Source organism: Apostichopus japonicus, chromosome 4 (genome assembly GCF_037975245.1).
Source record: "Apostichopus japonicus isolate 1M-3 chromosome 4, ASM3797524v1, whole genome shotgun sequence".
Lineage (NCBI taxonomy): Eukaryota > Metazoa > Echinodermata > Holothuroidea > Aspidochirotida > Stichopodidae > Apostichopus > Apostichopus japonicus.
The window spans coordinates 13,722,307-13,739,625 of NC_092564.1; the positions used below are offsets into that span (position 1 = coordinate 13,722,307).

Here is a 17,319-nt window from a genome sequence, read left to right on the forward strand (position 1 = left end):
TGTTCCGCAGTCTTGCAAAAGACTACAAGCTTATTTGTAATCCTCCATTTTATTTCAAATAAGCCCCCACTTTTGCAGCCCCCCTGCCCCTCCCTCACCCACAGTTTTGTAGGTCCCCTGCACATCCGTCTGTTGGACATGGAGGAGCATGAATAGATGTTCCAAGACCCAAACAGCTGACATTGCTGGTGCTTACTGTGCAGTAGAAATCCATACATAGTGAGCTTGTGCTGTATACTGTAGATGCCTAGCTGTTGCTGTATGTGAGTCCGATGACGCTTTGACTCTGTACAGTATCTGGGAATCCCCTTACAGATGGGGATTTCCCTGACAAAAATTCAAGTCAGTGACCTCCTATAATACTGCTAGTATGTCAGCAACTGTCTGTGGAAGAGGAAGTTCCAACATTTCTTTTTTATAACTCTTCTCAGGTTTTCTGGTGCTTATGTGATATTTTCCATCTACCAGTTATTGAAGACAGGCAATTCTTCTATTTCAAAGACTGCTCTGCTCAGCTGAGACTAAACTTAGTACTAAATGAGTAAAAAAATATTATAGCCGTTATCTCCAGAGATGAAAATGAAGAGAAAAACTAAGGATACTTTCGTTAATGAATTATGCTGTTCAAAGTAAAAGAATATCAATATATTTGTGCTTTATTTTATAGATTTGCTAGATTACCAAAACTTGGAAGAAATCTGTTTAAAGTTTTTTACCAAAGTAGACAATAGAAAAACAAAGAAAAAATAAATAAAATAAAAACATATAATATTTCAACAATCATCTTTGGGACAAAAATCTCAATGTATAATAATATATTCCTAAAAACATATGAGTATTCTCTAGGTATTTGAAGGATGTTTCTTATTTTACTATTACTATCTTTCATGAATTCTTTATTTCTCATTTGGATGAATTATCACTGGGTGCATTATAGAGTCATCGTATGCTGAATGTGATATGTATCGCAATGGTTGCAGTAGTAGTAGTAGTAATCAAGAACACAGGTTCTGCAATCCCCCAGAGTGCACACAGACTTTTTTTCATCTGAGACGTGTTTCATTTCTTAATTCCATCCTGATTCCCTGACGTTATCATAATGCTGTTAACTATTTAGCAGATAATATTCCAACGTACCACATTGCTGGCAAATTGATGCATCACTTTTCTCTCCCTCTAGTATCACCTGAAATTGCAAAATATTACAATTCCAAGGTTGGGAGAAAATTAGATTCCAGTCATACTACAACAACCTTTTAGGGTCGCAAGTCAGTCGGAATTATGATGATTATGATAATTTTCTGTCACAAATCAATCTTGCATGCATGCTGTTCTTTTTTTTTTCCATTCTGTAGGAGAATGTTTTAAAACGACAAACGGTGGTGGTATGTCGAGAATCCTCACAAAATGTTTCCCCAGCTTGTAACAGGAAGATCAGGTGTACATAATTACCTGCTATATAGCGTTTGTGGCACAATTAGCAGACCTACAGACAGAAAAAATGATGCAAGCTATATAGTGCATCATCGTCGTGTTGACTTGGACAATTTCAATGTAGTGCTGTGGCGGTGTTCGTCAGTATTAGATTCCTGATGTAATTAAAATATGTAGAGTTGTAAGGCGTTCTGCACAGATAAATATCAACGTATCACATTGTGCAATGCGCCGAGTAGGAGCATTATCTTAATAGCAGGTTCGTAATCAATAACAGAATCTGCGGTCGTCAAGTTTACGTGGAAGGGAAAGGCTGCGAGGGCAAACAGTGCTGAATCTGTGTTCGTTACGGATTGAGTAGGAAAGGAAAGGGAAAAAAAAAAAAGAAAATGAAAGAAGAGGAATAAGAGATGAAGATAGGAGAGGCTTTGAGTGTCATAGTGCAAATGCTTTAGTGGTAAAGTGCATTTAGAGTGAAGGGAGATGAATGGGGATGTATGTACCTTAATACAGGGCTGCTTACTGTATGAAGAATAATGATGAAGAGTTTTTGTAGTCCCTCCCCTCCCCCAAAAAAATGAAGTGAGTCAGAGATTAACCATTTTCAATTTTCAATAACTATAAAGACTGCATGAGGAATCATATCTTTTTAACTTAATATCTGTCAGGACTGGCATGAAATGAAGAGGTTGGTAGATGTTGGTGGTAGATGATCGTACAAGAGAGGCTGACATCCTTGTAAAGGGTTGGATGCTCTCTAATTGCAATTCAGTTGTTGGTAGATGAAAGTTGAGATGTTAGGGTTGGGGTGAGATCTGGAAGAAGACCCAACAAAATTAGAAAGAATCCTTTAATCATTTGCATAAATTTCTAATTATTCTTCTAACTATCTGAATGTTTCTCTCTTTGTCATAGAATTTGGGTTCTATCCTCCAAGTGAGTTTTTGTTTTGTTTCCTATTTCTCTTGCCTTTAGTTACTCCCCCCCCACCCCCTACCCCATCCTCTTTGCAGTGAGTGTACTTCTACAGTAGCTTCCCCCACGCAGACCCATTGATGACAATTTAGAAATAAGACAAATGGGAGGAAAAAAATATACAAATTTATGCAAAACTGGATGTTATGGCTTTACCCCACAAATGTTCCGTAGAAAACCCTCGCATGAAGTTTTTGCACGAGATTGACAAGTACAGAATGAAGTAAATGAACTGCATTGGTTGCCATGGTATTTAAATCCATTATTAAATGGTGTTTGGTGTCTTTCTATGAAATAAACGGTCTTACCTATTGCCCTGTCCCTCAGCCATGGAGAATTTCTGTTAAGATGTATAGATTGTTTCTCTAGATTAATTCACTAAGCTTTGTGTTTTTTGGATGTCGTGGTATATGTATTGCACGTTTCTGCAATAATTGAACTCCTAAAATGGCATAGGTTTAGGTGATAGATGGTGAAATTCTCAATGCAACACTTGATGCACTGCCAGTACAGTTAGTTGTGATAAAAATCTCAGAGATTAGTTTCTTAGTAGTTTACCTCACTTTGTGCCTCGATCTGTGGTCATCATACTACAAACATGTATTAATTAGCTATGTCTCCATCCATGCATGTTTAAGAGGATGTATATTACAGTAGGTTCAAAACAAACCTTAAAAACATTAATTTGCAAATGTAGTTTGTCCTATCTAAACCCATCGGGCTTTGGCGAATTGTAATGTTGAAGCCCAGCTGGAAACAACATGAAACAAGCATTCAAAACTGTTTAAATGGATTTATTTAGCTTAGATTACAGTGATAGAAAAAGAGCATATTTTTCTGTACAGGACAAACATTTGGACAGCCAGAATCTTGGGAGATTTGTAACAAGAGTGTGAGGTTTGTGAAAGTTTTAAAAATGACATTTACCCACCCTCAATGCTGCAAATATATGCAGAAAAGAATGATTGGCTTAAATTTATGTGAGGTTTGGAAAGTTTAAGAAATTGTACCATCTCACGATACAGTCAGTACTCACTACCATCAAAACTTCCTCTTCTATGAAATTGTCGTAATTCGAGGGTTAAATTCCATAAAAGGCTTGTAAAACTATTTGGGCGCAGTCATACATTGGCATTTGGATAAAACTTTTTTTTTTGAACAAAACACAGTATTATAAGATTCAGGTCTGAGATAATTTTTTGGTTTTTTGGAGCCAGTTTAACAAGTTGAATAGGCCTAAACTCACCTCTATGCATTGTGCGATGTTTGGCTCACTAAGAGAGAGGCCAATGATGTTGTTTTCTACATTACTTGCAGGAAATGGTGATAAATGTTGTTGCAAATTGGGACTGATAGACCTGAAATCAGTTTTTTAAGTTCCACTGGAGTTAATTAAAATAAAAAAATTAGATTCCTTAAAGTGATTTAATTGTAAAAATACAGTAACATATGTTTGGATGGATGCTTCATATTGCCATAAACTTCTACCAAACACAAGCAGATGTACAGTAGCATTGTTTGTAATTTGCAAAGACATTGACTGATTTTCCTACAGCCTACCAAAAACACAACTGCAAATTAAGTCATTTATAACTCCCCTCCTCCACCCACCCTACCCCTCCTCCTCTCATCCTCCCCACCCTCCTCCCCCGAGGATGTGGAAGGAGACATTTCTTAGTATGGATTGTTGTAATACAACCTGGGTCATACATGAGACAGACCTACAATTAGTTTACTAATGAAATGATGCTAGTCCATCATGGAAATACATTAATTCCTAGTAACTCTTAGACTGGGGCTTCAAGCCAGTTTATAAATTACTGTAGCGTTAGCCTATATCAGAATGACAATTCTGAAACACACCCAACTTTTGTTGTGCCACTCTCATTAAAATTATAATATATTTCACTTTGGAAAAATGGTGAAGAATTAAGCTCAGCTTTGAAGACCAGATGTGAGCATGTCTGTGAGGAAATCATTAACTGTACAACCTACATGCAGTGTATATACTGTTTATATGTACAGTATTAAGTTAAAGGCTAGTTGTGTATAAATCTATTGGAATTAGAGCTGTGTGTAATATTATCGTTCTAACACACACACACCACATACACCCAGATAATTATTTTGCCATGTCACTGCAGTGTTATATATACTGCCAACAATAGCAACATATATATAGATATATATATATATATATATATATATATATATATCATGTCATGCAGTGTGGCCGTCTGTTATCTAGCTAGCAGAAAACAAAAAAGGGTATATAAAAAAAAAATAGGGTAGGTTTGTCATTATTCTAAAGGTGTTGAGTAAATAATTCCCAGGCTGCATGATGCATTAGAAGCAGTGTTTGCTTTATACACACATATATATGCACACACAGGGAGGAAGAATAAAAAAAAACACAGTGAGGGAACTAATTGACCAGTACATGTGATATAGAAAGAACTAGAACACTGCACTGTAACTATGCCTGCATATCTGTACTTCTGTGAATTCTAGTTGTTGTAAAACTACCATTGGAAGGAATTGATTGTGAAACCAGGGCTTAATTTGGGCAGGGAGATGGAGGAAGAGAGGATTGGGGAGGGGGATTGAAGGAGAGGGACACGCTTCTTTGCCTATTCAGTGACGTCTGTGATACTTTCCAAGTACTGCTACAGAGCTTCAATTCAGGGAACATATTCATATTTTGCCTACTACTTGATCTTTGGACACACTTCATGAAATATTAGATTTTGTAGACAGCACCGGCAGTGGGTGAAGGAAAGAGGGGGTTAAGGGGGACCACCTTTTACCTACAGTTGTGTGTTCTATGGTTAGAGATGGGGATGTGGAGATTTATAATTGGTTTTCAATACTTCAATACCTTCATACTTGGGTTTTCTAAGCAGAGATTGCTTTAAATGTATTGCTATTCATATATTCTATATATATATATGGAAACTCTACCTGCTCTAAACCCTTCCCACCCCCCCTTCTTGGGGACCATGTCAAAGGCTGATAAATACCTGGTTTCAATCATATACTCGGTGAGTGCCATGGTGTAATACGTTTTTTCATAATTCTGTAAGAGTAGGACTCTTGCATTTTTGGATGTTCGTTTCAGAATAGATTTATACTTACCTATGATAACTCTTAATGATGCCCTTCGCTGATCTATTAATTCGCATATAATTTAAATAAGTGTCTCACTTCTTGCATCAACACAGCCCCACAATTTCTGTCTAGAATATTACCACTCGGTTTTGTAAAAACTCTTTGTTGTGTCATAGTATTAGAAGTAGGGAAGAACAAGAGAGGTGCACCATTGAAACAATTAACAGTTGTCAAAATTTCAGTCAATTGAGTTTTATTTTACACAAATTCATTAATACTTAAGCATCTTCGAGACTCAGTGTATACATCCTTGTCTATCAGTTGACATAATTACAAATTCTCTACATGCAGAGATAGATTTAAAACGCTTTCGACAGCTGTATTTAATTTTTTATGCAGGCGCTTTTATATTCAAGAGAAGCCAAAGATATATGATAAGAGACTAGCTCATTCCCCCCCCCCCCCCCCTTTTCTTTTTCTTTGCTTTTCCCACTCGTTGTAAAACAAAGTTAAGTTGCATTGAGACATCCGCGATGTTTGTCGTGGCAGCTGTGTGTATTTGAAGTGGGGTGAAGCACAGAGTGCAATTATGCTCTCTTTGTAAATTTTTCCAGCTTCCCTGCGAGAACTAGACATGAGTCATCCTTCACTTTAATTAACAAGTAATAATTAAGTTTGCATATTATTTTTCAAGCCTCAAGAAAGAAAAGTCAGACAAATTAAAGGCATGCAATTTTTACATCATCTTTTCTCTTTATCATGTTAATATTGTAAGTGGGAGTCTGTTGATATGTATCAATGTTTGGAGTGCAGGGATGCAGGTATTGATAACTCAGGATGGTGTATCATACTGCATCATTTGTCCTGGGAGGGGTAATGGGGTGGGGGTAGGATGGGTAATGGGTTGGGGGTAGGATGGGTATGGGACAAGAAGAGAATTGAAGTTGATCACATCAAATAGTGTACCCCAAGGTTTGTAGGTTATTTCTCTTGTATGGTACGGCAGAGCCGTTGATAGGAAAGTGGTCGACAGTTTCATTCACATTAGTCTAGCTGTCTGATGAATGGTATGGTAAATTAGAAGAAGCAGCCAGATGACCAGTATAATGAAATGAGGAAAGAAGACAAGTACGTAAAAAGAGCCACGTGGTAAATTTGTATTTCTTCATGTCGGCAATGAAGTAGTTTATGACACACCGTTTTGCCAGTGATTAACTACTAATCCATCGTTCATCGTTACATAACTTGCAAATTATGGATAGCGAGCTGCAGTTACATGGTGATGGAGAAAGAGGAAATGAAGTTTCAGAAAACTAGCTCAGACAGAAGTGAAATACATGAATTTATCATAACACACTTGTCTGCATCCTCAGTCGTCAGCAGGTCCACATAGGAGCCCTGTTCTCGATGCAGTTTGTTCAGTGTGACAAAAGACAATCGCCTTCTTTTGTTTAACCAGCATCGAGATGTATTCACTTTCCATAAATGCTACCTTGAATAACTAACCATCATGCAATTTTTTTTCATCATAACCTCAAAATTTGCAATGTCCATTATATAAACTCTCCCTCCCCCTACCCCCCCCCCAAATAAAAAAGCCCTCAAAATTCCAAAAGCATCATCAGTATTGCTATACCTTCTGTGCCATTCATGTGCCATTAACGAAGATGTACGATCGTGATCTTACTGGCATAAAGAAAAACGACCGTTTCACTAACAATATCCATCTTTTCCAATCTCCTTTCTCTTTTCTCTCTAGGTTGGTCTTCCTACGAAGCCAGTACTCAGTTGTATAATCTTGCACATTTAGGTGACTAATACAGTTTAATGCATCTTTTCAATTAGTGTGCATGCATTGTACCCATTTCATTCACCTTTATTATTTTTTTTTTTTTGTCACCTTTTTCAGTGGATAAAAAAAAGTTGGAAAAGGGAACAATGTGAGGTTTTTTGAGTGTTTTATTGATTTTCCTCCTATATATATATTTTTTATTCAGTTTGATGGTAGTCAGTCATTGGGATTAGTAACCGCTGTGGATCGCATGTTTGAGTGTCTTATTAATTTCATTTTACCAACCAACTGTTCTGTGTCTATCTCACTACTTTTTTTTTCTTGATGAAGGTTTTTTTTTAATTTTGTGCCTTATTTTTAAAGAGCTGGCAGTAGTGGTTTTAGGTTTTATATCCAAGTTGATCAAGCGCAACTATAATGCTGAATATTTTCAGAAAAATTAGGGCAATAAAAAAAAAGGAAGAAAATTAAGGAGATGACCGTTTGCTGCGTATGGCTTCTGAGTTCTCGTTAGATTGTTTGAAATTGAGTTTGGAATGTTCAGTTAAGATTGACAAGCTGACATAAAACAAAGCCCTTAAAATAATCTTACCTGGACCCCAGTCCACCCCTTCTTCTGTGAGTTTTCTCTGATTCCTGAAATAGGTACCCAATAAGATGAATGGAATATGCTTTGTCATGTACTTTGGGACTACTATACACATCTCAATTAGGGTTCATGACCTCATTTCCTCTCTAGGAACAGGCTTGATGACCGGAGAGCAATTTCATAGTTTTGTTGTTGCTGTTAAGGAATAAAAACAATGGCTGACTGTAAAATATGATTACAGTCTTACAGTATTTGATATTGTTGATAGGATCCGTAAAGGGTCTATTTTGCTGTAATGGCCAAAACAAAAAGCAATTTTTATTCACATTTCAACAATTATAAGTCTCTGAAATGTATTAAGGATTTAGTGGCAAATTTGATCTTAACAAGATTACAAGGTGACTGCAGATTGTGTAGGGCAGTCTACACTGTATTGTGTACCATGAAGCCATACTTCTCTTTGTAACTATTTGGGACTCCACTATATAATTCTCAGACCCATTTAAGATTTAGCAAATGTTGTGGATAGTTTCTTTGAGAGCGAAATCCATTGGATGTAGACAAATACCACAGTGTCAATGCAAACCTTAAACAGAAAATGGAACAAAGACAGAGAATGTAAAAAGTAAACATATGGACAGTTTTGTTTTGCTGTTTAGTTACTCATTTAAGTCTGAAGTGCAGTTTTATCTCAGTAGATGTTGTACTGTTGAATCTGACTTGAGTCTCTTCCATGACATTGTCAATGTTTAAAACAAAATTTATAGACCTCCGTGTAAAGCAAAAACAATGTTTTTGCCTGGCACACTATATGACACATTAAGAGAAGGTAATTTATTTTGCAACTGTTCATGTCATCTCAAGTATTGAGGAAGTAAAGTAACAGAGTATTTTACATGTAATTTAGTAGTAAGATACTCTGGTTGCTAGATTCATAGTGCAGAAGGTAAACAGAATCTTAGTGGTGTGTGTGTGGACTGTATGTGACACCTGCTATTAAACATGATAACACAAAATTGCATCATAGTTGAAGTTCATACACGTTATGTAAATCCACCTTGGTGAGTAGAAGAACCCTATTGCAATTGGTCAAGGTGATAGGTCACCTCTTGTGAGGTGAATGTGTGAAAAACCTTGTAAACACAATTGCAAAAGTAAAACTGTGGTTGAAATGATATGTGGCATATAGATCCACCTCTGTTTGATGCAATAACCCTATTGGAATTGGTGGAACTGAAGAAAAAGGTCATTTTAGGTCAACATAGGTCAAAGTCTGAAAACCTTTTAAATGAGATAAAGGAAGAAGCTACTGCTGTACTTGGTATGTTAATCAAACATAGTGTGTTTCAAGCACCCTGGTAACTACCATTGACAATCACAAGTTTGTGTGCTGTCTAGTATGAAATGTTTTCATATCGATTGTAGCAAAGAAGTCACTAGCCTGTTGGCTTTGGACCCGGATGGATCCAAATTTGGTCACCCTTCTTTCTTTAACGATGGGGTACAGACTGATTTCTGTCTCTGTCGCAGTTGTAAGAGTTCAAATGTACAAAGTAGGAATCAAAGTTATGAGGATGTACAATCTCTTTTAAATTTCTAGCCCTCCAACAATCATGCTATTAAAAATGAATATATACCATGATCACTGTCAGCCCTTATCCTCAAAAGAAATTGTGTTCATTAGATGAGAAACCCTAACTAATACCTATCTCAACACAAGTACTGGACTACTCTTGCTATAATACAGCGTTCTTTCTTTTTTTTTCTCAATCTAAATTGAGTAACTATAAACTCGTAATAGATTCCATGAAAGTGAAAGCAGGTCTTTTGTCTAATTTATATTGCGGTACTGAAACGTGAACCATACAGGGTATCTGCTCAAAGCAAGATTGCAAATGATCAAAGTAAGAAATGCCATCAGGATGCATTTTCCACGAAGCAAATTATTATATTAAATCGTAGTGAATAATTAAGGATTTCACGAAACTCTAAAAAATTCATCATCACCAATTCATGCTGTAATGTTGAATCCTGATCCATAAAAAGACATATCAGAAATGTTCAAAATTTTACTCTGTTCTCTTTTGTTGTTATGTAACTCACTCATTTGAACCAACGAATGCTGTTATATATTTTGAGCATTGCAAATTTGTTATTTTTTATTAACACTTATTTTGAGGAAATTCAATACAAAAATATTACTACACTGATATGATTGGATTTTTACTGTAAATTGATCAAAATAGATGAGTCAGGACTGAAACGAGCTTAAATTGTTAAAAATGAAAATATGAGTAAAAGCCACAAAAATCATTCTGGTTTACATCACACATATATATCCAAATATATGTGGCTGCTTAGCAACTGACTTCCAAATCCAATTACCTTTTAATCATCATCTTACATCCTTTATAGAAAAAAAAATTGTGATCCAAACCCTGGTGACAAATAATCTTTTTTCTTCTATCAGACATTCTTTGTACCATGCACACTGTGAAAACATCCTTTTCCTGCTGTAATACTGTGCTTAATTTACTGTTACGTGTGCTTCGTATCTCTTCAGTATACTTTCAGAGAGAATTAATAATTAAAGTATAAATATTAAAGCCTGCATCCCACACAAGCCATGTTTTTAATTTAGTCAAATAATGCAAGCATCACAGACTATGGATTATGAAAGCATGAAAAGAAAGTGTTCAGTGAAGTGTGACCCAGCGAATGGAAATATATATAGCTATTGGCTTGCCTTGAATGTATAGCTTTTGTCATAACTGAACATTCCATTAATTGTGGGTGAACGCTCTGCATCCAAATTTAGTTATAATGATGTAGGAGTAAAGCTGGAGAAAAAGACTCTTGTATTTCAAACTACTTAAAAGTCAAGATGATCAAATGAAATCATTTCAATGTGTTAATGTGGTGCTCTTGTTCATATATATGTTATTCTAAACTATGTTTAGTGACCGTAATGTCCCATCTGAGTTTTATGGATACACAGAGTAAATCTAAACCCCTTGTGATAGTAGCGGAGACACCAGAATTTCCAGAGTGGGGGTCGCTGGTGGGAGGGGGAAGAGGGGGGGGAGAGGGGGAATAGTGGATGGCAAGCAAGCACAAACAGTTTGGTGGGAGCAAATAGTTTGTTACAGCAGTAACCCACTCATATAAAGTACACAATTTTGTTTTACCAGAGCTAACCTGGGGGTAGGGAGAGAGACAACTTAGGAAATTGTTATGAGTGAAAGGTAACTGCCACATGCTCCCCTACTCAGGTGCCACCACGGTGTGGTGATACATACCAGAATAGTTACATGTTGGAATGCTTCATCCGGCCGAGTTGAACAATTTGACCTTCCGCAGTGTTGCTTCAGCAGTGTGACTTGGTCGAAATTCATATTGAGCCTAACGGAGAGAGCAGATTGGGCATTGCGATAGCACTGTCTTTGTGTCCACCCAGTTTTATTTTTCTAGACTATTTTAACATTTTTACTTCATCCTGCATCTCATACATGCTATCATTTTTTGTTGTTACCTGACCTGTACTGTACTGTAGGTGCGTCAGCTGTCAGTGGCCCTTCCTCCGGCCCTTCCTCTCCCCCACATTACCTCATTTATATCCTATTAAGCTCCTCTAAGGATCAGAGGGTGTGACACAGAGAGATTGGGGCAGGGAAAAAATTGCAAAGTCAATTGGCTGGCAGCGTTTGTCTTAATTGCTATCATTCTTTTTCTTCATTTTATCATTATTACATCAATTTGTTGCTGATGTTGCCTCATGTCTTTGCTTTCAAGTTCATGCTTGCCCATAGTCAACAGAGTTGATACTGTACATGTGTAACTAAATGCATATTCATGCCATTGGTTATCGTGAGTCCATTACTACCAACAGTTCTCAAGTCTGAAGCATTAACTTTACCATCCTCTTTCTTTCCATTCCATATGTCACATGTGCATTGTCAGTTCTGAGAAATTTGTATTAAACATATCAAGCTTAATGTTTTTTTATTCAGATCTGGACATTTGTGTTTATTTAATTCGAAAAGAGGGCCAATTTAAAATAGTTTTGTATGGCAGAGTATGTGATGACCGATAGCCACCATGTTGAAGTAACGTTATATAAAGTCACTTCCTTTTAGAGGGTTACCGTGGACCTGTCAGGGAGTAGTAGGAAAGGTATCACATGTTGATCTTTGAATATATATATATTTATATAAAAGTAGAGTCACATCTCTTTAACAGTGGGATCTTACTAGAGCATGGGTTCATAATAAACAGCAGGCCCACAGGCCAAACCGGGACTGCAAAAGATTTCAATCTGGCCTGTGAAGAAACCTCAGACCACAATCTAGCTTGGGTGTGGAGCCCTTAATTGGTTAGGCTTGAGCACCCTACCAGCCTATCCTACAACTTCAATACATCTGGGTATAAGTATAAGTTTGGTCCTTGTTTGGCCCTCTGCTCCAGCCAATGTTTTTCTCTGGTCCTCAAAGTTAATAACTCAAGAACCCCATACTGTGTACATTTCATACCCTATGATTTGGGTACAATACTAAGAAAGAACTAGAATATTAGTTATGTCTTATTATGTGTGTTTTTTTTCCTTGTTAGCGAACAAAATTCTCACAGGATTTAGGTAAAAGGGTCATATCCACTTAACAGGGAAAGGGTTATCCACATTACAATACAAGGAAATCCACACAGTATAGTCTCATTTAGAAACAGACCTTTGAAAAATTCCTTTTCCAGTGTAGTTGCATTTTGTGTTTAATCTGCTACAGTTTGGTAGTACAATCTTGATCATTAAAGGAACGATAATTTACTTGAAAATGTAAAACTGTTTGTTACTTGAATCCTCCAAACTTTTGGATTTTGGGAGTTTTGGGATGTTTAATGTTAAAAATACATTAACTGTACAAAATGTGTACAGTTTGTTCTCTTTATTCAATGTTTCTGCGAGTAACTTGAGGCTAGTCCCATAATATCCCAATTCACATGCTATGAAAGTTTTAAGTTATAGGCTTGTTTGCTACATGGATGTGTGAACCCAATATCAAAATTTTATTGCTTGTATGGGTGGCCTAACCTGCAAATTGGGCCAAGGCTGATAATATTGAGGCAAAGTAAACACTTTGTTAAGGATGTCAAGGTTTCTGCTTAAAGAACTTGAGTCAAATTGTTATGATGGTTTTCCAACGAGTTGTTCCTGACTTCATAATTTCAGTGAATATTTATTCTGTCATATAGATTCCTGAAAATGTCAAATCTCGTTAGCCTATGTCCCGAGTTCTTGGAAAGAAAAATCTTGGTTTTGGAAAGAGAAAAATGATATCAACCTTTTGTACACGTAATTGGTCCATAGGAATAATTTAGCCGTGTTCGCGGAGTATAATGCTCTACCAAATGGACAGAATGCTATATATGCAAATTATGCAAAGGCTCATGTCACCTTTTGTACATGGAGAACCATAGTGAAATCAGATTCATCAACCTCAAGTTGCTACACAAAATGACATTAATGTGAAATTGTGAATACTAAATTTTTCCCTGACACCTGACACAAAGTTTGCAAGCAATGACTTCAAGGTATACATACATATATATGTGTGTGAAAATGGATTGAGGACTATAGGAACATTGTAACAGACAGTTTAAGTATTACTATCCAGTAACAAGTAGACAACTGTTCACATATAAAGGAACTTGGACTATGATCACACAAGTGGCATACTCAATGATTGTTCACTGATTCTTCAGGCTGAGAGACAAATGGAAAGTCGCATATCACCTTCGAATCAAGTGCAAAATAACACGCTTGTAGCTTGATCTTACGTCACCAGCCTCCATGTGGATACGGAAGTCTGAATCAAGTCTCAAGAGCCTCATGTACGGATCAGAATGTTCCTGTGTTATGTACTAACGATACAAGACACTCAATTGCTGTTTCTTACGCTGCTTGTGATACCTATGAATGTCACAAGATGCAGCCTAATTTCTCTGGCGAATTAATCTGTGAACTAGATGTGCGGCCTACAGCCTGCCGTGTTTATCGAACGCTTCGTAACATTGAATTAAACCCCACTCAGTAGATACTTTTAGCAACTGATCAATGCTATAATCTGACTGGTTATCTTGAGTAAATCTGGTGGAAAAATGGATGTGTTTAAGCTTTGTGAGTCACATGCTAGCCATGCTAGTTGAATGAGAGTCAGTTAAAGCTTGCCCAACTCACGAATTTCAGGTCACTCTACCTGGCAAACAATAGAGATCTAATCAGTCCCTTGTAGGTTGGTTCACGTATTGAGAAATCAGCTTCAAAAAACAGCTTGGAAGTGTTTGAATAAATTATATTGACCGACCAAACAAATATGTTTTATTGGGTGAACTGATGGAAAATTTGACAAAATTAGGCCACATATCCGGTATTAAATATTCTAATTAATGATGGTTCTGAAGATAATGGATTGGGGATGAAATACATTGGGCAATATATTTAAACATAGTGAACATGTTAGAGCTTGCAGATACTCCCAGATTACATACCATAGATATCATGTCTTGTTAGAACCTTGGAGGGTTGGGCAATTTGTCCCAATATATAGCTGTTTTTTCTATTTTCTGTTTTGCCTAAATCTGTATGCTCTTGTCTAATGTTTGAAGTGAGTATTTAAAACACCATGGTATATATATCCAAAATGGAACTGACTCTTCTAACATGCTTGGGAAAGTTGTTCTTCATAAGCATCTTAATTGCAAACGATAAATAATCATAATGTAAAAACAAGTTAAGAATCTTCTAGTCTCTCTTTTTATTCTTTTCATTTTTTTGTGGGGAAAGTAAAGAAGCAAATATTTAATGAAAACTGAGGGCCAAAAAAATGGAAACCAAACAGAAATTTGTTTTTTTTAATTGCCCAAGGAATGATGTAATGAGGCAAAAGCTGCACACTTGCCAGCGGAAGTACAAATGAATAATTTGTGGGACAAGAATTTTCTTTATTAGCTTAATACAGAGATAATAAGTGTGATAGATAGGAGTCGCAGAGGACTTACAACAAGCACATGTATGTAAAACTTAGTAAACTTAGTGTGTAACTATGAAACAGGATACTAACTCACAACCTACTCCCAAAATGGCAGCTTTATTTGACAAATTCTAGTAAAATATTGCCCTATCAACCAAAATCTCTTTCCATTTCACTTCACTTTGCTTTGATCTACTTTGCTTCTCACCTCAACCATCCAAGAAAAGAAATATTAAAAGGAAGTTAAAAATAAAAAAAATTAAAAAAAAATCTTCAAACATGTGACCCTATCACTATATCGTGGATGATAAGCAAAGGAACATATACGCATCAAAGTACAGACAACTGGCAGACCTGTTTGTCGACAAATATTCATTGTGGTACATATATACAGACCTGCCATTGTAAAGTATAATTTATATCTAGCTGCCATTTGTACAGCCTTGATACAGAGATGTTATTTCTTGTCAATAGCCAATTAGATCCCTCCGTTATATAAACGCTTATCATATGAACACATATATATAGCCTCTCTCACACTGCATGACTAACTGATGATGCATTCAGGCTGTTAAACGTTTCCCTGGTTGAATACCGATCAGGACATATCTTGCTACGAAACATTACATTTTTAGATTAATTGCGTTCCAATTCATATTTTTTTGTTTGTTTAGTCTTTCTTTCTCTCTCACTTTCCCCCTTTTTAATTTTTTTTAACTCTTGCTGGTAACATTTGCTGTGTATGTTGTGTGCCAATAGCTAACGCTGGTATATAAAGAAAGGAATAGAAAACTAACAGAGGCAATAATAAAAATGAAAAGGAGAAATATAGTATGGAGCTGTATGTAAGCAATGATCTGCAAATTATGCAGGTATCTTTGTCATAATGATTTATTCAAAGTTAAAGCACTGTAACGGGAGAAATATATATATTTTTTTTATTACGATAAATGTTAAAGTCATCTTTGGGATAGTAAAGAGTTTTTGTTATGTGTAAGTGATATGCACATGACTCAAAATTGATTCAAGGATAGCCAGCTTGAGGGAGTGGTAATTTAGAAAATGTAACAGAAGAAAAAAATTGTTTGCAATAATTGGAAAGCAATGGAATACCTTGGGAATTTGGAAGCAATGGAATACCTAGGGAATTTGGAAACATTGGTATACGTAGGGAATTTGGAAACATTGGTATACCTAGGGAATTTGGAAGAAATTGGAATACCTAGGAAATTTGGAAGCATTGGTATACCTAGAGAATTTGGATGCATTGGTATACCTAGGGAATTTGGAAGCATTGGTATACCTAGAGAATTTGGAAGCATTGATATATCTAGGGAATTTGAAGGCTTTGGTATACCTAGAGAATTTGGAAGCATTGGTATACCTAGGGAATTTATAGGATTTGATATACCTAGAGAATTTGGAAGCATTGGTATACCTAGGGAATTTGAAGGCTTTGGTATACCTAGGGAATTTGAAGGCTTTGGTATACCTAGGGAATTTGAAGGCTTTGGTATACCTAGGGAATTTGAAGGCTTTGGTATACCTAGAGAATTTGGAGGCTTTGGTATACCTAGGGAATTTTTGATACAAGTCTTTTCTGCTATGAAATATATTTGACAAGTTGATATTGGCTCTGGTTTTAGTGTATTCAATTGTGCATTAACACAAGTTCACTGTTTGTATAACAACCTCATATGAAATAACATGCTGTAGGAAATGTGACTTTTATGAAAGTCTTCCTTCCAAACTGTTTGTCTGCTTGTTTAGATCTCTAAATTCCAAATCGTAAACGGTATTAATCATTATGTACAAAGGACAACATTGTGTTCATCCACACCTCACACCATGGAAGTGGTATCTGATTAATAGTTACATCGTGTACACAGTATGTATGACACAGCTGTTTGACCTACAGTATGCAATATAGAATCATGGAAGGTGTCCCAAGTTCACTAGATTTAAGAAAACACATTGGTTTAGAACATTAATGTGTATGAATTGGAAAAAACATGTTCTTGTATGATCATGTCATCATGTTGTGTGTGAAATCATCGTTTGAAAGCAAATATTTGTTTACGTATAGGTATGTATGAAAAGCTTAAAGGAGACACAAACCACAAGCATCATCATTATTGGTCTATGTGAAAGAGATAAACGTCATGAACAACTTCCACCCTCCCCCTGCCCTCCCACTCCCCTCCCCTTCCCCAAACCATTACCCACAATGTGCAGGGGTGCCCCAGGAGTCCCTCAGGGGTGCCCCCAGTAGTCCCCGATGGGTTGGTTTTGAAATTTTGAACCAACGGATAACAAGTTCCAGACATACGTGTTTTTGCATGAAATATCTGAATGATTACCAACATGGCTATATTTTTTAATCTGGTTTATTTCACTCA

General features: G+C 36.4%; 1 protein-coding gene across 21 annotated transcripts in view; it reads left to right on the plus strand.

Annotated features, from left to right (window-relative positions):
- LOC139966515 (bromodomain adjacent to zinc finger domain protein 2B-like) overlaps window positions 1–17,319 on the plus strand; it is a 96,163-nt gene that overhangs the window by 32,848 nt on the left and 45,996 nt on the right. For 18 of the 21 annotated variants that reach the window (XM_071969626.1, XM_071969616.1, XM_071969605.1 and 15 more), the window contains exons 4-5: window positions 2,350–2,370; window positions 7,277–7,327. The exons of 1 other annotated variant lie outside the window; for it this stretch is intronic. In XM_071969626.1, coding sequence (XP_071825727.1) covers window positions 2,350–2,370; window positions 7,277–7,327 — 72 coding nt within the window. The remainder of the gene's footprint in view (window positions 1–2,349; window positions 2,371–7,276; window positions 7,328–17,319) is intronic. 2 more of the 21 variants (XM_071969611.1, XM_071969614.1) reach the window with 2 other exon arrangements.